Below are 22375 nucleotides of genomic sequence, written 5' to 3'. Positions count from 1 at the left end.
CTGAACACTCTTTCTGAGGGACTTTGCCAGTATCCTCTACTTCTTCATCCTTACTCTATTTTGACTCCAATCCAGTCCCCTCAAACAACCGCGCCCCTGCATCTTCCACTCTTGCGCCTATTGTACCCATAGACGACCAAAAGGTAAAATACCCTCTTTGAATAGCTGACATAGACTCTATAGACCATTTTACAAAATACCCCTACATCTTCTCTTCCGAAATACAATCATAATCAATACCATATAAACACAATGGCATCCAACAACACGAACGCAGATTCATCTGTGCAATTCTGGAAGAAAAGCCTCGCGAGCATGGAGATCAGCCGTCTCTCCCACCTCGTTCATGCGTACGAGGGAGAAGCACAGTGGAGCAGTTGTACGGTGAACGCCGGGATCAAGCTGCAGACACTGAATGCGCTCGTTCATTCGCAGCGCACCTCGCTGCTGGTGATCCTGCAGACCGCGTGGGCAGCGGTCCTGGGTCGATTCCTGGGCACAGACACGGTCACGTTCGTGAGCATTCTGCAAAACGGCGCATCCGTGAAGAATGGCATTTGCGGGGCAAGCTGGACGCGAAGCTCCACCACGGTGCACGAGCTGTTGAATCAGCTTGGCCGGTGGCAGGAGACGTCTTTGTTGCACCAGGACATGTCGTTGCAGGAGATTGAGAGCCTGTCGAATGTGGTTCCTGACACTGGTGTGAGAGTGAACTATGTCGGCGGGCGCAGTGAATCTCTGTCTGTCACGCGTGACAAGGTGAGAAGCGTGACCTCTGGTTTAACGATCGGCGAGTCTGCGGAAGCTAATGGTCTGTAGCATGTTATCGAAGTCGTAGCGCAAGTGAGCTTGGAATCAATCGAGGTTGCTCTTGAATACAATGCTTCTGCTCTGTCTACGAGCCAAGTCCAAAGCATTGCAGGATCACTTGAGAAGGCTCTGCAGGCGGCCACTGATCAAGGCCCCACCCCCGTCTCTCACCTCGACCTTTGCAGTGAAAAAGACCGAGAGCAAATTCTCAAGTGGAATGCGGACATGCCAGTGACCATCAACGAATGTGTCCATACGTGGATTGAGCGCAAGGCGCTCGAACAACCCCATGCGCCGGCGGCTGCCGGCTTCGGCGGGGATTTGACCTACCAGCAATTAAACACTCAGGCGGACCATCTGGCCGCATACCTCCAGGGATTGGGAGTTGGCCCCAATTCCTATGTAGCCCTCTGCTTTGACAAGTCGACCCTGCCGATTGTGGCCATGCTGGCCGTACTCAAAGCCGGCGGCGCCTACGTCGCTCTCGCCCCCCAACACCCTGTCAATCGCCAAACGGTCATTCTTAACAGGATTGACGCTCAAGTAGTGTTGGCAGGACCTGCCTACGTCAGCACTTTCTCTGGCCTTGTGAAGCATTCCGTCGCTGTCACAACAGAATTGATCAGCGAGCTTGCGGCAGAGGGTCGCGCACAAGCCCTGATTCGTTTTGCTCAGCCCGAATGCCCGGCTGTTGTAGTTTTTACTTCGGGTAGTACGGGAGAACCCAAGGGTATTGTGGTGGAGCACCGTGCCCTGATCTCGAGTATGATCCACCATGCCGTGATCATGCGTCTCAGTAGCTCCACCAGGGCTCTCCAGTTCGCGACCTTTACCTTCGATTTGAGTGTGGGAGAAATCTTCAACACTCTGGTCCACGGAGGATGTGTTTGTGTGCCTTCGGAGGAGGAACGAATGGACGACCTCGAAGGCTTCATCCGTCGGTTGGAAGTGAATTGGGCACTTCTGACACCCACCGTTCAGAACATGCTTACTCCCGCCAACGTCCCCTGCCTGAAGACCATATCGACGGCAGGTGAAGCCCAGAAGCAAGAAATCATCGAAGCCTGGGCCGATCATGTTCAACTCAACAACATGTACGGGCCGGCGGAAACTACGATTCTTTGCGCTGGTCGTCCCAGCTTGAAGCCGCACACTCCGGCTCCCAATATTGGTCTGGCTCTCGGAGCCCTACAGTGGATCACGGATCCCATGGATCCCAACGTACTGTGCCCTGTGGGCGCTATCGGCGAAGTGCTGATCGAAGGACCAGGTCTGGCTCGGGGCTATCTCAAAGATGAGGCGAAGACAAGTGCGGCCTTCATTGAGAATCCGAGCTGGGTGCCAGATACCAACCCTTCTCGCCGCTTCTACCGCTCCGCCGATCTGGGCTACCTCAGCCAAGACGGAACCTTCAATATTGTTGGTCGCAGAGATACGCAGGTCAAGATAAACGGTCAACGACTCGAACTCGGCGAGATCGAATTCCATCTCAAGAACCTCTGCTCTGGTTGGCAAGCGGCAGTGGCTGAAGTGATCAAGCCTAAAGTGCAGAGCGAACAACCAACGCTCGCAGCGTTTATCCATTTTGAGGATGAAGCTCAGACTGAAACCTCACTCCTCGGCCGTATGTCTGAAGAGCGGCGCAAGCAACTCTGCCAGCTCAAAGAGGACCTCTCTCTTCACCTCCCCTCCTACATGATCCCCTCGGTGTTCGTTCCCATGGCTCAAATGCCGACCACGATCAACGGTAAGCTCGATCGACGAAGCTTGCGAGACCTGGCTGCGGACCTTTCCGCTGAGACGCTTATCTCATTTTCTCTTGCAAGTGCAAATACCGTGAAGCGCGAGCCTACCACAGCAGCCGAGAAGACGATTGTCAACATCTGGGTTCAAGTATTGAAGATTTCATATGAAACCATCGGTCTTGATGACAGCTTCTTTCAGCTGGGAGGTGATTCGATCGCAGCCATGAAACTGTCTGCTGTCGCTCGGTCCGCAGGATTGAGCCTCACCGTGTCAAAAATCTTCCGTCATCCTACTTTGGAAGGAATGTCGAGGGTTGCCGAGGAGCTCCAGGAGAGTGCAAATGAAGTAATCAGACCATTCGCTCTGGTTCATGTCGCTGATATCTCCATCTTTATGGATGAGCTCAGTTCCAAGTGGGGCCTAGAGCGTTCGGACATTGAGGATGCATACCCTGCAACTGCTCTGCAAGAAGGCCTCATGGCTATCACCCAAGGAGAGCCGGGAACATACATCTATCAGAACGTATATAAGCTGCCAGCTGAGATCGATTTGGCAAGATTCCGTGCCGCCTGGGAATCTGTCGTCAACACCACAGAGATTCTTCGAACGACTATTGTTCCTACGGACAGTGCTGGCACATACCAGGTTGTCACTAAGTCCTCTATTGACTGGAAATACCCGACCAATGTCGAAAAGTACTTGGCAGCAGATGCACAGCAAACAATGCAATACGGTGATTCTCTGGCCCGGTACGCTCTGATCCCTGGCATTAAAGGCGCGACATTTGTGTGGACTGCTCACCATGCACTGTATGACGGATGGTCTTTGCCCCTCCTCTGGAAGCGGGTGAAAGAGGCGTACAAGGGCAATGGTCTGTCGCAACCGCACGTGGCCCCTTTCAACCGCTTCATTGCCCATCTCGAGGACATGAATGCAGGCGCCACGAAGGATTTCTGGAAGTCCTATCTGTCCTCGTCCAATCCCCCCAAGTTCCCACAGTTGCCTTCTCAGACATATCAACCACGAGTTAACAGTATTCACCACCATGAGTTCGGACTCAAGGGCAGCAGCGCGTCGGGTGTCACAGCTTCGACGTTGATCCGATCCGCCTGGTCCGTCCTCATGTGTCAATATTCGGATGCTGGTGATGACGTTATAGTTGGCGTGACTGTGGCAGGAAGGAACGTCGATGTTCCTAGCGTCTCAGAGATGGCTGCGCCGACGATCACCACTGTCCCTTTTCGGGTTCAGTTTGACCGCGATGAAACAGTGGCTGATCTACTCAACAAAGTTCAAAGTCAGACCATTGAGATGATGCCCTACGAGCATGCTGGCTTGCAGAACATCGCCACGATTAACCGCGAATGCCGCCTTGCATGCGCCTTCCAGAACCTGCTTGTTGTTCAACCCGAGGAGGACGAGAGCAACATCAGCTCTCTAGGCATCCAGAAAATCCAGTCACCGGACGTGGGAATCTATACCTATGCTTTGGTCGTTCAGTGCCTGCTTCTTGGAGACAAAGTTGGCGTTCAGGTTGACTTCGATGACCGCGTTCTGTCATCGTGGCAGGTCGAGCGGATCTGCTCCCAGCTCGAGCATATCGTTGGCGAGCTCCTCTCAAGTCCCACAGTAAAGCTCGGTGATCTGAGTCTTGTTAGTCAGGACGACTATACTCAGATCATGAGCTGGAACCATAAACTTCCGGTCATGGAGGAACGATGCGTTCATGAGATCATTGCTGGTCAAGTCTTGGCTACCCCCGATGCTTCTGCCATCTGCTCCTGGGATGGAGATTTCACCTATGCTGAAGTAGATCAACTCTCAAATCGTTTCGCCCGTCACCTTGTGAGCCTTGGTGTTGGGCCTGAGACTTTGGTTCCTCACTGCTTCAGTAAATCTGCCTGGACAGTCATTGCCATGTTAGCCATCATCAAGGCCGGAGGTGCTTGCGTCGCCCTGGATCCTGGACATCCAGTTGATCGACTCAAAGGTATTATTGCCGATGCTGGAGCAGACTTAGTTGTGACCACACCGGAGCATGGTCATATGTTCAGTGGTCTTGTCAGTAAGGTCGTGGCGCTGAGTCCGGAATGGTTCGAGTCAAATGATTTGGCTTCCAACAGCTTGGCGCCGCGCGCGGACCGGAAGAACCCAGTTTTCGTGCTGTTTACCTCCGGCAGTACTGGAAAGCCGAAGGGTATCATCATCGAGCACGGCATGTTTGCCTCCAGCGCGGCCGCTCACAGCAAGGCGTTCGGCATTAATGCCGAATCTCGGGTTTTTCAGTTCGCTGCCCATACTTTTGATGTCAGCGTCGGAGATATCTTTACCTCACTGATGAAGGGTGCTTGTATTTGTATTCCTTCAGACCTGGAGCGCATGAACAATGTCGCCGGGGCGATCAACCGCATGAAAGCCAACTATGCATTCTTGACCCCAACCGTGGCCAACTTGCTCCGTCCCGAGCAGGTCCCGACCCTTCGAACGCTGACCCTCGGTGGTGAAGCTCCGACAAGAGAGAATATCAGGACTTGGGCAGACAATCTGAACCTGATTCTCTGCTACGGACCGGCTGAGTGCTCCGTTTACTGCTCGGCTAACCCTCCTGCTACCCAACAAAGCAACCCGGCTATTCTCGGACACGCCATTGGTGCTCTTATCTGGTTGGTTGACCCTGTTAACCATGATAAGCTGACGCCCGTCGGCTGTGTTGGTGAACTGGTCGTCCAAGGAGCGACGGTTGCCCGCGGGTACCTGAACGAGGCTGGAAAGACCCAGTCTGCGTTCATTCAGGACCCAGCATGGCTGCCTCAGACCTTTCCCAAGGAGTACCGTCGTATTTACAAGACCGGTGACCTTGCCAGATTCAACCAGGATGGGTCCCTGAGCTTCGTTGCACGAAAGGATACTCAAGCCAAGGTCCGAGGACAGCGCGTGGAATTGGCAGAGATTGAAGTCCACCTGTCCGAGAGCCCGGAGATTCAACACGCGATGGTTTCCGTTCCAGCGGCTGGCCCCTACAGGAGCCGATTGGTTTGTATTCTTTCCTTGCAGGAAATCGCCCAGCGCAGTGGTGGCTCGCCTAATAGCGATATCACCTTGGTCCAGGGAAGCGACAAGACGAGAGCAGCTGAAATGACTAACATCATTGAGGATCGACTTGCAGAGAAGCTGCCTCCGTACATGGTGCCGGCTGTGTGGATTCCTCTGAAAAAGATTCCACTCAACCTGTCTGGAAAGATCGACCGCAAGCTTTTGAAGGGATGGCTCGAGGATGTTGATGAAGCTACCTACCAGTCTATTGCAGCTATGGCGACTGCCGAGACAACAGCCCAGCCTACCTCGGATATGGAGAGAAAAGTGCAGTCCGCGTTCAGTGCTACGCTCAACATCCCCTTGGAATCCGTGGGCCTCAATACTTCCTTCCTCAGTGTTGGTGGCGATTCCATCTCGGCGATGCAAGTCATGTCTCGACTGCGATCTCAAAATGTTCGAGTCACGGTTCAGGATGTCCTGAAACTTCGTACAGTTGCTGCCCTTGCTGGGCGTGCACAGTCCATTGAACAATCCACCGCAGATAATTCGGCTTTGGAGGCTGAAGTTCTTGATGAATGGTTTGAGCTCGCTCCCATTCAACGACTTCTCTTCCAGATGCAACCTCAAGGACAAAACCACTTCAACCAGAGTTTTGTTCTGAAGCTGGGCCAGGATATTTCCCAAGAGGAGCTCCAAAAGGCACTTCAAACCATTGTGCTACAGCACTCTATGCTCCGAGCCCGGTTCCAGCATTTCGATGGATTTTGGCATCAAAAGATAACCAACGATGTTTCGGGATCCTTTGTTTTACTCCCTAGAGAATCCTGCAATCGAGAGGAAATGATCGCTAAGTTCCGTGAGGCGGAGACTCTCTTCGATATTAGCCAAGGGCCTGTCCTGACAGCACAAGTATGTACGACTCCTGAGGCTAGCTACATCTTCTTGGCAGCCCATCACTTGGTTATCGATTTAGTCTCTTGGCGAATCATCTTCAACGATCTTGAAGACGTGATCAAGACTGGCAAAATCAGCTCGGAGCCTACCACTTCCTTCCAGAGCTGGGTAAAGCTGCAACATGAATATGTTTCCCAGAACTTTTCAGAACGGTCCACTTGGGACTTAAAAGCCCCTGTTGGAGATTTCGACTACTGGGGAATGCAAGGAGAATCAAACAATTGGGGAGACATCACTACCGAGTGTTTCACCCTCGATGCTAAGAGGACGTCGCTGCTTCTTGGAGACTGTAATTTACCTCTGCGCACCGAGCCAACGGAAGTCATGGTTGCAGCTTTGCTCCATTCATTCCGTCACACGTTTTCCGACCGGAAAGCCCCTGCGGTCTATTTGGAAGGACATGGCCGTGAGCCCTGGACGTCGGCTATTGACCTCTCACGCACCGTGGGCTGGTTCACCACCATGTACCCCGTCAGCTACGAGGCGTCTCAGGACAAGTGGTTCGATGCTCTCAAGAGGCTCAAGGACAACCGCCGCCGGGTTGCCGACAATGGTTGGCGCTACTTCACAGCCCACTCTCTGACCGATGAGATGCAGGATATGGAGATTGTCTTCAATTACCTTGGTCTCTACCAACAACTCCAAAAAGTTGACGCTCTTTTCCAGGAATCTACCATCACCGGAACTGATTGTGTCGAGATCAGCTCGACGATGCGGCGCTACTCTCTTTTCGAGATTTCCGCTGGTGTTTCCAACGGGCAGATGCAGTTTACCTTTGAGTACAACAAGAAGATGGGCCATAGAGCGGGTATCAGCTCTTGGATCAATCACTATCGTCGGGTGCTCGAAGGCGGCATTGATGAACTGATGGCGCATCCGGAAATCCTCACCCTGAGTGACTTCCCCCTTCTGTCTATGTCATATGAGGGCTTGGAGAACCTGGCAGCTTCTATCCTGCCTGAGGTTGGGGTGAAGACGATCGACGAGGTCGAGAGCCTCTCTCTTTGCTCACCTATGCAACTCGGTTTGCTGATGAGTCAATTGAAATCCGCGGGTGACTACGAGTTCTTCACGATCAAGAAAGCCACTGCCCGCGAGGGAGTTGATAGTGCCAAATTGCTTGCTGCTTGGCAACACGTCATCGACCGCCACCCCATGCTGAGAACCATTTTTGTCAAAAGTGCTGCATCCGACAGGCCTTACGACCAGCTCGTGCTTAAGAGCATGAAGGCACAAGTGGTGGAGCTTCATAGCAGCGACCCTGTTCAGGCTTTGCGCGCATTGAAGCCCGTGGGAATCGCCGAAGGAAAGGCGCCCCATCAAGTGGCCATCTGTCGTTCCGAAGACGGCCAGATCTTCTTCAAACTTGAGATCAATCATGTGTTGATTGATGGTACGTCCATGGCTATAATTGAGCGCGACTTGAGGCGCGCCTACAGCGAGGAGCTAAGCAGCGCCGCTGCCCTGTCCTATGTCGAATACGTAACCTTCCTTCAACAGGCTAAGAAGGCAGATTCGCTTGAGTTTTGGAATAGTTACCTTCGAGATGTTCAACCATGCCAGTTTCCGATCCTTAATGACGGAAGGGAACAAGTTCAAGCGCTGGAATCCATTGATGTGGAGTTGCCAGGCTTGACAAAAGAAGCTCTGAGTGCCTTCTCTGAGCGTTATGGAATCACCGTTGCCAATGTGGTTCAGACTGCCTGGGCTCTGGTGCTCCGAACTTTCATTGGTACAGAAAGCGTCTGTTACGGCTATCTGACCTCCGGTCGTGATGCTCCTCTTGATGGCATCGAGGATGCCGTGGGTCCCTTCATCAACATGCTTGTCTGTCGCTTGGACTTTGATCCCAATGCGTCTGCATTGCTCGCCCTCCAAAACATGCAGGATGGGTTCTTGAACGGAATGGCCCACCAATACGTGTCTTTGGCTGAGATGCAGCATGCCCTGGGCGTCACCGTGCAAGGATTATTCAATACTGCGATGTCCTTCCAGAGGTATTCGCCCGAAGAGTCCATGGATTTGAATCTCCACACTGTCTATGACTATGATCCGACAGAGGTAAGACCAAAAGATGCCAGGAATGTTGTCAAGTTCGTTAACCGTGTATTCAGTTCAATATCACCGTCAACGTCGCCACCAGGGAGGAAGGATTGAGGATTGATCTGACGTACTGGACTTCAAAGCTCTCAAGCGGTCAGGCCGTTCACATTGCCAACACTTATAGTACGGCCATTATGTCGCTTCTCTCCAACCCCGAGACTCTCCTGGCCGACGTGAATCTGCTTAGCCCCCTGGACAAATTATCTTTGAGCGACTGGAACAAGCAGCTCCCCTTTGAGGTCGATCGCTGCATGCACGAAGTCATTCACCAGAATGCGGTGGATCGCCCCAATTCTCATGCTCTGGAGTCATGGGAGGCAAACTACACATATGAACAACTTGACAAAGCATCTACGCGTCTTGCACGCCGTCTGATCGCGAAGGGAGTTTCACCTGATGATTGCGTTCCCCTGTGCTTTGAAAAGTCTTTGTATACGATTGTTGCTCTCGTTGCAGTTCTCAAGGCTGGTGGGGGATTTGTCCTCCTTGATCCAAAACATCCTGATGATCGGCTCAAGGGTCTTCTTGAAGACACCAAAGCTAGGTTTCTGATTGTTTCTCCCCAGACTCGAGAGCGCTGTGAGAGGCTTATTGCAGACTTGGTTGTCGTCTCACCGAGGATGTTGGATCAGCTTCCCGAGGAAGGCGATGACATCCCTGAGACAGCGGTCACCCCGGAGAACATCATGTATGTTCAGTTCACATCTGGCAGTACAGGAAAGCCTAAGGGTGCTGTCGTCCACCACAAGGCTGCCTGCTCATCTTTTGAGCACCACGGAAAGGTGATGAACTACGGACATGATTCTCGCATTTTCCAGTTCTCATCATATACCTTTGATGCCATTATCCTCGAGGCTTTCACAACATTGTACCATGGTGGTTGTGTCTGCATTCCCTCGGAGGAAGACCGCATGAGTAGTATGGTACAGTCTATGAGGGAGATGGAAGTCAACAATATGTTCATGACTCCAACTTTGGCTCGCCTGTTTGGACCTCAGGACGTTCCCTCCCTAACCACTCTCATGGTTGGTGGTGAACCAATTTCCCAGGATAACATCAATACATGGAAAGATCATGTCAACCTCATTGGAGGATATGGTCCCGCCGAATGCTGCGTCTATTGTTGCTACAATCCTCTCAGCGAGACTGGATTCAAGCCAGAGGTTATTGGATACCCGGTTGGTTCGGTACTGTGGATTGTTGATGCTGATAACCACGACAAACTCGTTCCCATTGGAGCCATTGGTGAAATCGTGGTACATGGTCACATTGTTGGCCGCGGCTATTTGAACGACCCAGTCAGGACTGCGGCAAGCTACATCTCCGGACCCAGCTGGATGTCCGAGTACCACGCGGGTGAGCAGACGCTGTACAAAACGGGTGACTTGGGTAGATACAATTCCGACGGCACTTTGACTATTGTCGGCCGTAAGGATACCCAGGTCAAACTCAACGGACAGCGTATCGAACTGGGAGAGGTAGAACACCATATCAAAACCGAGTTCCCGCAGGTTCTTCAAGTGGCAGTCGATGCGCTCAAGCCTGAACATGGTAGTGGACGACAGATCCTCTCAGCCTTCCTGGAGTTCGAGGCCACCGAGGAGGCCCAAGTCGAGGGCTTCCTGCGGCCCATGACTGACGACCTCCGAGAAACGATGTTCGAGATTGAAGCCGTGCTTGTCCGGCTCCTGCCACCTTACATGGTGCCCCATCTCTGGTTTCCCTTGGCTACAATGCCAAAGTCCGCCTCTGGTAAGACTGACCGCAAAGTGCTGAAGCAGCTCTGCAATGGTTTATCCAAGACCGAGCTTCAGCCATATTCTCTCGCTAGCGGTAGCAAGAAGGCTTTGGAGACACCCATGGAAAAGAAGATTGCAGAGCTTTGGAGTGCCCTCTTCAAGGTGTCTGATTTTGGTGCCAACAGCAACTTCTTCCGTGTCGGTGGTGACTCCATTGAAGCAATGAAGCTGGCCACTGCTGCTCGTCGTGAAGGCCTGTCTCTGTCTGTTGCCGATATATTCAACAACCCCAAACTCAGTGACATGGCACAGACTGCCGTCGCAGCTGAAGGTGCCTCTGCTGTACCGAAGTATGAGGAACCCTTTAGCCTGGTCGGCGGCGTTGAAAATGCTCGCTCGATTGTACAGAAGCATATTTCAAGTGAGAAGTTTGACCTGGTCGAGGATGTCTATCCTTCCACCTCCCTGCAAGAAGGTCTTCTTGCTTTGACTACCAGCCAAGCCAATGCATATGTCCTCCAGGCTCCATTCAAGCTACCACCACACATTGACTTGGACAGTTTCTGCAAAGCCTGGGACCGGGTCGTTGAGTCGAACCCTATTCTCCGTACTGTCATCATCTCCACTGAGACTCACGGCACATGCCAGGTTGTCCTGAAGCAGGCTATAAGGTGGGGTCATGCTTCGACACTAACACAGTATCTCGCGCAAGACAAGGAGAAGCCTATGACTTACGGAACACCACTAAGTCGTTATGGTTTGACATTGGATAGATATTTCGTCTGGACCGCGCACCACTCTCTCTATGACGGTTGGAGTTTCGCTCTGATGCTAGACGAACTGGAGAAGAGATACAAGGATCAATCCGATTCAATCTCTCGCCCTCTGTTTGCTGAGTACATTCAGTTTTTGCAGCAGCAGAGCAGTGTAGACGCCATCGCATTCTGGAAATCTCAACTTCAAGATGCTTCGCCAACCGTCTTTCCTCAACTTCCCAGCTCCCTTTATGAGCCAGATGTGGACCGGGCGTTCACGTACAATCTTGAGATCACTGCCCTCAATAGCCAGTCAAATGTGACGCCATCCACACTGCTTTCCGCTGCCTGGGCTCTTACGATCGCCTTGTTGACCAATTCTTCCAGTGTTACCTATGGATCAACTCGCAGTGGCCGGAATGTCAATCTTGCTCAAGTCTCTGAACTTATGGGGCCTACCATCGTCACAGTGCCAATGTCCATTGCGATTGATCCGTCCATGTCAGTAGGGGATTTCCTAGCTCGAGTGCAGAATCAGACAACGGAAGCCATTCCATTCGAGCACTTGGGTCTTCAGAATATCAGCAAGATAAACCCCGCCTGCAAGGCCGCTTGTGAATTCCAAAACCTGTTCGTTGTTCAGCCAGCGATGGTTGGTGGAACTGCGCTCGGAATGGAGCGAGTTGAGGTTCCCACCAAGGGATTGCATACATATGCTCTGAACGTGGAATGTATTCTCACCGAGGATGGCCATACCACCTTGAATTTCGAATATGACAGCAAGGTTATCCAGGGCTATCAGGTGCAACGGCTCGCCAAGCAGTTCCATCAAGTTGTTGATCAAATTTGCAATAATGAAGCCGACCTTAAGGTCGGTGACGTCGAGGCGTTCAGCGCAGAGGATGAGAAACAAGTTCGCCAGTGGAATGCCACACCTTACCCGGAGGTCACCAAGTGCGCGCATCATCTCATTTATGAGCGAGCTCAGCTTCACCCCGCGCAGTTGGCCGTTACGCAATCCGATGGTGTCAGCTTAACCTTCGGGGAGCTCGACAGCCTATCTACTTTCTTCGCTCACCATCTGTCTACTCGTGGCATTGCCCCTGGTCAGATTGTACCAATCTGTTTGGAGAAATCCGTTTGGGTCGTGGTCGCTATGCTCGGAGTAATCAAGACTGGTGCAGCCTTTGTCTGCCTAGATCCCTCTTCCCCACCCAGCCGAATGCAAGTTATTCTGGAAGACGTGGAGTCGGAGTTGATCGTTGTTGATGCGGAAACAACCGAGATCTTTAGTGGTCACTCTAGCCTCTTCGGCGCCCTGAATGCCGTTGAGATAGGCTCTGAAGCGCTTCAGGCCATCGGCCATCCCGCAGGCGATTTCGAGGTCAAGGGAAGCCCTCGCGATCTAATGTACGTGATTTTCACGTCCGGAAGTACCGGCAAGCCCAAGGGTGTCATGATTGAACATGCTTCTGCCTGTTCATCGTTTGTCTATCAAGGCCAGGTATTTGGCTACAACGACGAGTCGCGGGTTCTTCAATTCAGTGCGCTGACTTTTGATGCTTCGCTCATGGAAATCTTTACCACCCTTTGCGTGGGCGGCTGTGTTTGCTTCCCCACTGAGGAAGAAAAGCAAGGAGACATCGTGCACGCCATCAATCACATGCGAGTCAACTCTGTCATGCTTACTCCCACAGTGCTGCGAATGATTCAGCCTGACGACATACCCTTGGTCAAGCATGTCGTGACGGGTGGTGAAGCAGTGGGTAACGATGTTGTGCAAGTTTGGAGTGACAAGGTCACTCTCAAGGGTGTCTACGGCCCTACAGAGACCTCCATGATTTGTGTGACAGTCGATCTTGTTCCTGGTAGCTCTCCGGCCAATATCGGTGTGCCTCTGGGCTGTCAAAGCTGGATCACTCTCCCGGATGATCACAACCGCCTCGCGCCCATTGGTTCGGTTGGCGAACTTCTCATTCAAGGCCCCATCGTGGGACGCGGATATTACAAGAACCCCAAGCAGACTGAGGAGGTCTACATTGAGAATCCTACTTGGCTCCAACAGCGATTTGAAGAAACAGGTCGTCTGTACAAGACAGGTGACTTGGTCTACTATGCCAAAGATGGGAGCTTGATGATCGTGGGAAGAAAGGACGCCCAAGTGAAGCTTCACGGTCAGCGCATTGAGCTGGGAGAAATCAATCACAAGATGTGGTCGCACCCAGCTGTGAGACAATCATCGGTTCTGCTGCCCCAGCAGGGTCTTCTCAAGAATCGCCTTGTTGCTGTCCTCACTCTTGAGGGCACCGAAGAACAGATCACCCAACCCGAGCCTCTGCGGCCGTTATCTGAAGAATGGAAGCAATACTCCAATTTGCAGATTTCTAGCATCCGGCAGACTCTCAGAGAGAACCTCCCATCATACATGGTGCCCACTGTCTTTGTGGCAGTAGAGCAGATGCCGAGACAGACCTCTGGCAAAGCAGATATAAAGCAGGTCAAGAAATGGGTTGATGAGCTGGATGGCGAGATTGTGGAGCAGATCCTTGAGCTCGAGGCGACAGCTGGATCCGCGATTCCTGCCAACGAGACGGAAGGTGCAATCCAAGCCATCATCTCTAAGGTCCTGGATATTCCGACAGAAAAGATTGTTCTCAATCGCTCGTTCATCAGCTTCGGTGGTGATTCTATCACTGCCATGAAAGTGATGAACCGGCTGCGAGACGCAGGAATGAAGCTCAGCATCAAGGAGGTTCTCCTGACTGGATCGATCTCTGAGCTCGCCGCCATGGTAGCAGCCAAGCGTGAGCAGGCCTCTGCGCAAGACGAGGTCAAGTCTGCCTCCGAAATGCTTGTACAATCTCAGAAGAGATACCCGTTGCTACGCCTTGAGGACAGCCACATCGAAACCATCCTAGAACAGCGCTTGTCTAGTGTGGGTTTCACAGACTTGAATGCTGTAGAAGATGTGTACCCATGCTCTCCTCTCCAGGAGGGTATTCTACTAGCCCAAACTAAGGGAGTAGGAAGTTATAACGTGGACAACATCTATGAGATCCGACCAAGGAACCCATCAGATCAAGTGAATCCGCACCTGCTCGCTGACGCCTGGAAAGCAGTCGTTGGTCGCCATCAAATCTTGCGCACTATCTTCATCGAGGGTCTCGAAGAGAGTAGCGCATTCGACCAGGTCGTCCTGCGCAAGGCTCACAATGAACCTATTGTCATCGAGGGTGTCAACGGCAGCGCCAAAGACTTCTTGCACGGTCTTGCTGCTCCCAAGTTCAAGTCCCTGGAGCCTTGGCTCAGTCTCACTATCTGCTCTGATGCTAGTGGGTCCGTCTGCTGTGCAATCCGGATGCACCACACCCTGTTTGATGCAGCATCTATGGACATCGTTCTCCGTGAGGTCGCTCAAGCCTACCAGACAAGCCTCTCCAGTCCGGCTCCGCTTTACAGTAATTACATCTCCTACTTGCAGGAGCAAGAGGAAAACAATGCGATTGAGTATTGGAAGACATACCTCGACGGGCTGGAGCCATGCTACTTCCCCAGCATCAATCAGGATGCAATGGGATTGAGAAAGCCGCAGTCACTGCAATTCAATGTCCCCGGTTTCCGCAGGATTGCTGCTTTCTCGTCCAGAAAGAGTCTGACCATTTCCAGCGTTCTGCAGACCGCCTGGGCACTTGTGCTCCGTCATTATACAAGCGCGGGAGATGTTAGCTTCGGATATCTTTCCCATGGTCGTGATATCCCGTTGGATGATGCTGAAAGCATTGTCGGCCCCATGATCAATATGATGGTTTTACGCGTTGTTTTCTCGGAGGACAAGAAGCTGATCAATATTCTCGAGGGAGCTCGCGACGATGTCCTGAACAGTTTGACTTACCAGCACTCCTCTCTGGCAGAGATCCATCATGCTCTTGACCTCCAGGGAAGGTCAGCCTTCAACACAACACTCTCATTTGCTTCTGCTGCTGCAGATGCTGCGGAGGATGTAATCAGTTTTGAGAACCTTGCTGGTGGTGGTTCCACTGAGGTAAGTTTGCAAATTCACCCAGCTCCTTTTGGCTTGCCAATGCTAATTCACCTACAGTATGATATCGCGGTTAACGCTAGCGTCGTGGGCGAAGAGCTACAAATCAACTTTAGTTATTGGTTTTCGGCACTTTCGGACCAACAAGCAAAGGCTGTCGCTCAGTCGTTTTCGAACTTCATTGATATCTTGACCCGCTCGCCGGAGGCGTCTTTGCGGGAAGTTGACTTCACCAGTGGTGCAATGAAGGACCAACTTCTACGGTGGAACTCGACTCCTTACAAGCCTGTTCGCAACACAGTGCATGAACTATTCCACCGCGCTGCACTGAAGTACCCTCAGAACGCAGCAATCTGCTCCACGGATGGCAACTTTACCTACTCTGAACTGGACGATTTAACTACGCGATTCGCAGCCTTCCTGCGCGGTCGTGGGGTGGGACCAGAAGTTCTGGTTCCGGTTTGTTTCAATAAATCGTGCTGGACCATTGTATCGATGTTGAGTATCCTGAAAGCCGGCGGTGCTTGTGTGCCGCTCGATCCATCTCACCCGCCGGCTCGACTTCAGGAGGTCATCTCCCGCTGCGAAGCAAAACTGATCCTTGCTGCTCCTCAATTCGTTCAGCGACTCACCGACATGGCCTCGGATGTTGTTGCTGTCACTGATGCATTGTTACAAAGCCTGCCCGAACAGGTAAACTCAGAGTTTGGCGAAGCTCAGCCTGAAAATGCCGCCTTTGTGCCCTTCACCTCAGGCAGTACCGGTCTGCCCAAGGGCATTATTCTTGACCACATGGGCCTGTGTACCATGTTCCTCGCAAATGCTTCGGTTGTGGGAATTGGTCCGAACACACGCACCTTTCAATACGCGGCCTATACTTTCGACGTCAGTATCGCAGAGACCTATATCACATTGACACACGGTGGTTGTGTTTGCGTGCCAACCGATGCCGAGAGAATGAACGATATTTCGGGGGCTATCACGCGCATGGAAGCGAACTGGACCTTTTTGACTCCGTCAGTCGCTTCTTTGCTCAAGCCGGGTGACGTCCCCACCTTAAAAACCTTGACTCTAGGAGGAGAGGCAATTTCTCGGGACCTCCACAACACTTGGGCCGACAAGGTTCGTCTCATCAACAGTTACGGTCCTGCCGAGTGCTCGATCTGGACCAGCAACCAACAGCTATTTCCTGAAAGCTCTTGTGCTGATATCGGCGCTGGTATCACCTGCTACTTGTGGGTCACCGAGCCCGATAACCATGACCGTTTGGTTCCTATCGGGTGCGTCGGAGAGCTGATTGTGCAGGGACCTAACCTGGCAAGAGGCTATCTCAAAGACGAAGAGAAGACCGCGGCCGCCTATATCGACACTCCAGCATGGCTGCGCAGCGATACCCGACCGGCGGCCAAGCGTGTCTACAAGACCGGTGACTTGGTGAGACATTGCCCTGACGGCCGTCTCGAGTTTGTGGGACGCAAGGATACTCAGATTAAGTTCCACGGTCAAAGAATCGAGATTGGCGAAGTCGAATATCAACTTCGTGCCAGGCTTCCCGAGAATACCCAGGTTGCTGTGGAGATGATCAAGCCTCTCAGCCAGGGCAGCAGACAAATCTTGGCTGGTTTTATCGTGGTTGAAGGTACTGCCAAGGACTCCCTCAAAGGCTCTTCGGATGACCCGGCGTCGTTCCTGAGGGACCCGAGCAGTGAATTCAAAAACATGGTGCGCCATCTCGAGCAGTCGCTCGCGGAAACGCTACCAGCATACATGATCCCATCTGTCTTTGTTGACATGATCAATATCCCCCGAAACACGTCCATGAAGATTGACAGAAAGGCGCTTCGCATTCTGGGAGCCAATCTATCTCTTGAACAGATCGCGACATACTCATTTGCGCAAGGCGACAAACGGGCCCCGGAAACAGCGATGGAAAAGCGCCTGCAGGAGCTCTGGGCCTCCGTCCTCAAGATCAGCCCCGAGTCTGTTGGTGCTGATGACAGCTTTTTCCGCATCGGCGGCGATTCCATCGGTGCCATGCAGTTGGTGTCTGCCGCTCGCAAGGCTGGTCTTTCCATCACCGTTGGAGATATCTTCCAGCACCAGAAGCTATGCGAAATGGCCACTGTTGTCGCCGCCACTGATGTCATTGTCCCTACTCAGGTTGAGCCGTTCTCGCTGCTGCCAACCTTGGAAGAGGACCTCATCGATCTCGCAGCTTCAAAGGCGGGCATCCAACGCAATCTCCTACAGGATGTCTATCCTTGCACTCCGCTGCAGGAAGGCCTCATGTCTCTCACTGCCAGAGACCACGGGCTGTACACTTTGCAGGCTGTGTACCGTCTGCCCAGCACGATCAACATTCAAGACTTCCAACTTGCCTGGATGGCTGTCGCCGAAGAACTGGATATTTTGCGTACCAGACTGGTTGATCTCGGCCGTCTGGGTTCTTACCAAGTTGTCCTGAGCCCTGCTATCAGTCAAATCCGGTGGACCTACGGCGACAACTTGACTGCCTACCTCCGCCAAGACCGAGAGATTCCTGTCAGTTACGGTACCGCTCTCGCTAGGTATGCCATTATCCGAGAAGAAGAACAGACCTATTTCGTGTGGACTGCCCACCATGCGATCTACGATGGCTGGTCCCTCGGCCTGATGATGGATCTGGTTGAACAGAGGTATCTGAAGAAGTCGACAACTCCCAGCCCACCCTTCAACAGATTCATCCACTGGCTCACCAACCTCGACAAGTCTGCCACTCGGCAGTACTGGAAGTCGACCTTCGACGCTTGCTCCGCACCGCAGTTTCCTTCGGTCCCCAAGAATTACCGAACCAGGGCCAAGAGCGTCATGACACACTCCATCAGTTTGCCGCAGATGGCGGACTCCGATATCACAGTGCCTACAGTTCTTCGCACCGCGTGGGCTCTCAACATCTCTCAGTACACTCGCTCCGACGATGTGGTTTTCGGTATCACCCAGACTGGCCGCAACGCTCCTATCGCCGGAACCACGGAGATTGTCGCCCCCCTTATCACCACCTTGCCAGTACGCGTTGTGTTTGACCAATCGCAAACGGTCAAGAACCTTCTGCAGGACTTACAGAAGCAAATGGTTGCGATGATCCCACATGAGCATGTTGGTCTCCAAAACATCGCCAAGTTCAGCCCCGAGTGCCAGGCCGCATGCAAATTTGAGAACCTTATCCTCATCCAGACTCAGCAAGATCAGATGATCTCTCCCATTGGTTTGGAGCGGATTCCTGTCACGGACCTTGACATTCCCGCTTTTGGCATCGTGGCTGAATGCGAGGTTGCAGACGGGCAAGTCCTGGTCTCAGTTGGATATGACAGCAATGTGGTATCTGAAAAGCAAATGTCGAACATCCTGCACCAATTCGACTTCCTTGTGAACCAAATTGGTGGCGGAGACGCGAGCACCAAGCCATTGAAGGAGGTGCAGCTTCTGGGTGATAATGACATCCAGATGCTCGAGGAGCTGAACCAATCGCCTGATGATCGTGTTTACCGATTGGCTCATGAGCTGATCCACGAGCGCGCTCGGCTGCAGCTGGAGGCAATCGCAATTGATTCCCAGGAGGCCCAGATCAGCTATGGCGAGCTTGACGATCTTTCCACCCGTCTGGCTTACTTCTTGACTGGGCTTGGCGCTGGGCCTGACAAAATCATTCCCTTGTTCTTCCAGCGATCCCCTTGGGCGATGGTGGCCATGCTTGCTGTGATGAAGAGTGGCAGTGCGTTTGTTTTCCTCGACCCAGGCCACCCGGTAGACCGTCTCGAGTTCATTCTCCAGCAGATTGATGCCAAGTTGGTCCTCACCTCCCCTGACTTGGAACCAACCTGGAGAGGCAAGCTTGCAGTCTTCTGCATCACCCCCGCCTCGCTTGATACGCTTCCTTCTCATGGCGAACCCCCCGTGACTGCAGTGACACCAGACAATATCATCTACTGCATTTTCACATCTGGTAGTACCGGACGACCTAAGGGATGTGTGATCGAACACTCGAACTTCCTCAGTGGTGCCGTCCACCACGCGCGCCGGTCCCGCATCTCGCAGTCTACACGGATCATGCAAATTGCTCCATACACCTTCGACGTTAGCATTCTGGAAATGCTGACTGGGCTAATTGGTGGCGGCTGCATCTGCCTTCCTCGAGATGTTCATCATGGTTCTAAGGTCTCTGACATCATTAACGATCTCAACATCAACTGGACCTTTATGACACCCTCTGTCGCCCGCACCATCGCCCCCTCAGATGTGCCGAGCCTGCGGACCCTAATTCTCGGTGGTGAAGCATTGGCTAAGGTTGACATCCAGACCTGGGCCGGCAAGCTGCATCTGATCAATGGATATGGGCCCAGTGAATGCTCCGTCGCGGTGGCTGCCAATGAAGTCAGCGATCCCACAGTTGAGCCTGCCAACATCGGTTGCAAGATGGGTTGCAATATCTGGGTCGTGGATCGCGAAGACCATGACATTCTCCTGCCCATGGGCGCCGTGGGCGAGCTGCTGGTTGAAGGTGCCATCGTCGGACGGGGCTACCTCCACGAACCCGAAAAGACCGCCGCGGCTTTCATTGAAAATCCCCGTTGGGTGCAGCTCTTGCCCAGCACAAAGTCATCGGCAGCTCCTCGCCGGTTCTACAAGACGGGAGATCTCGTCCGACTTAACGAGGACGGCACGATCCACTTCATCGGCCGCAAGGACACTCAATTCAAGCTCCGTGGTCTGCGTATAGAGATGGGCGATATTGAGCACCATGCTGGTACATTCCCCAGCATCAAGCATGGCGTCGTGGCGGTGCCACGTGCCGGACGCATGAAGGAGAGTATTGTCGTGGTATACACGCTTAACGGTCACGACGACTCTCAAGAGGTTTCAGATTTGCGCCCCTTGTCTCTTGCTGATCTAGAGCTCAGCCTGATGTCTCCTGGTCAGCTGAAGCATCACCTGGCCACTCATCTTCCGCCCTACATGGTCCCCAAGACCTTCATCGGCGTGGGCACTCTACCTCTCCTCGCCTCCGGCAAGATCGACCGCCCCAAGCTTCAGAAGTGGCTTGAGAACATGGACGACTCCACCAATGAACTAATCGCCGCTCAGAGCGGTATAACAGCGAGTCATGAAGCGGCGCCCATTGATCCGGCTGACACCCTCGCTCTGACCCTCAGTGAGTCCATCAGTGAGCTGTTGGCTGGCGATGACGAGGCCTACCTCGAATCGCTTCAAGGTCGCAACATCATTCTGTCGCAGAGCGGATTGAACTCCATCACCGTGGTCTCGCTGCGTGCGATGATCCGTGACAGATTCGACGTGAATCTGTCCCTTGATCGTCTCATGGACAGCACCGTCAGTATTCAGGATGTGGCACGCATGATCGAGCAAGGCGACGACGCTACCGACGAGCAAGGAATCGATCTTCTCGCAGAGGCCGATGTCATGATGGAAACCCTGATTGCCGAAGCGTCGGACGTGGAAACCCTACCTCTGGCCACCGACCGAGCTGAGCGGGTTCTTCTCACAGGCGCCACGGGCTTCCTTGGCAGTGAGATTCTCCGGCAGCTTTTGGTCAACTCCGACAGTCGCACGGTGGTGGCCATCGTTCGTGCACGAGACGAGCAGCATGCTATGGAAAAGATTGTTGCGTCGGCCACTGCAGCGCAATGGTGGCAAGAGGAGTACCGCTCGCGGGTGAGCGTCTGGGTTGGCGATCTCGCCGCGCCGCTTCTCGGTCTGAGCGCCGCACAATGGGCGGCCATCAAGGGCCGCAGCACCGATGCCAAGTCGCACATTGATGCCATCATCCACAACGGTGCCATGGTTCACTGGGGTGCAGACTATCACCGCCTACGCGCAGTCAATGTTTTCAGCGTGGTCTCCCTATTGGCTGCCTTGACGCACTCGCCTGCCCCTCCTAGTTTCACTTTTGTGTCCGGCGGCCACGTCCCCCTGGACGAGAACATTACCGACGAGATGTTGGCCGCCGAGCTGGCCCACGCGACTGGATACGGCCAGTCTAAGTTCGTGGCCGACCTCGTGGTGAAGCGCTTTGCCCAACGGTACGCGACGACGGCGGTGTCAATCGTGAAGCCAGGTCTCATCGTGGGCACTGCCCAGTCCGGCGTGTCCAACACGGACGACTTCCTCTGGCGTGTCGTGGCAACTGCCGTGGAAACCGGTGGCTTCAACGCAGAAGAGCCGGAGAATGTTATCCTCCTAGCAGGTGCCCAGCAAGTTGCCTCCATCGTGATTAGCAACCAACTCTCCAGCAAAGAACCGCGTGGCATCGAAAACAGGGTCCGCCTCGCGGTGACGACGCAGGAGCTCTGGCGTATGCTCGTCGACGACTTCGGCTACGCTCTACAACCGATGGGCCCAGCCGAGTGGCTCGAGTCCATGAAGGCAGCGGTGCATGCCCAGGGCGAATCTCATCGCCTGTGGCCCGTCCTGCACTTCCTCGAGGCCGGCGGTGGCTACATGGGCCAGCCCGTCGCGGCTGGTCAGCCACATGGCGCCGAGCCAGGGCCCCAGAAGAATGAACTGCTGGCGTCGTTGCGCAAGAGTATCACCTACATGCGCCAGATTGGCTATTTCCCTGGTGCTGAGGCCACTGTTTCACAGAAGGTGGTGTTTGGCCGCACAAAGGCGTGATTATATTGTTTATTTTTGATTTGTATATTTTGTCCCAAATTTCTTGTTCGCTTTTGCGCTAGCGTTGATTAGGAATTGTCCTGTGCTCTGTATGTCAAGATTAGGATTTTTTACCTGGTTTTTGAAGTTAAAGGAGAATCTTTACTTCTTTCCTACCTGATATAGAACACTCATAAAGGACTGTAGTATCCGCTCACAACATAGATTAACTTCATCATTGTCAGGCTTTCTGTCTGTAGTAGATCACTGTTGAAAAGCCCAGAGTAGCGGAACAATTCGCTTCGATAGCCCATCCATCGACTACTCAGCTAGGTGCCTTATGATTCTCAATGGAGCATAGTAGTTATTCTAGAAATACCGGGTTCTATTTGATTCTGTGATTTTAATGTGGTGGGAGACCTCAAATCTTAGCTATATAGAAAGCGGCAGAGGTGATTCAGAGCGTGGCTGAGTCCACTAACAATTGTAACGCACCGGATCTTGGACATTGAGTGGCTTGAATATGACAAGAAACTAGCCGATGA

At 53.0% G+C, this 22375-nt stretch overlaps 1 protein-coding gene across 1 annotated transcript; it reads left to right on the top strand.

Moving 5' to 3' along the window:
• Positions 1-83: 83 nt before the first annotated feature.
• On the top strand, positions 84-21851 carry BO82DRAFT_418294 (nonribosomal peptide synthase; the record flags this gene model as incomplete). The annotated part of the gene is made up of 4 exons (XM_025640062.1): positions 84-759; positions 820-8607; positions 8661-15185; positions 15243-21851. The coding sequence occupies exons 1-4, from the start codon at positions 253-255 to the stop codon at positions 21849-21851; spliced, it is 21429 nt and encodes a 7142-aa protein (XP_025496279.1). The 5' UTR covers positions 84-252.
• Between the last annotated feature and the right edge of the window lie 524 nt (positions 21852-22375).

This window comes from Aspergillus uvarum (assembly GCF_003184745.1).
Source record: "Aspergillus uvarum CBS 121591 unplaced genomic scaffold BO82scaffold_4, whole genome shotgun sequence".
In the NCBI taxonomy this organism is placed as follows: Eukaryota; Fungi; Ascomycota; class Eurotiomycetes; order Eurotiales; family Aspergillaceae; genus Aspergillus; species Aspergillus uvarum.
Note: the sequence above shows the minus strand (reverse complement) of the source record. Positions and strands in the feature narration are given on the sequence as shown.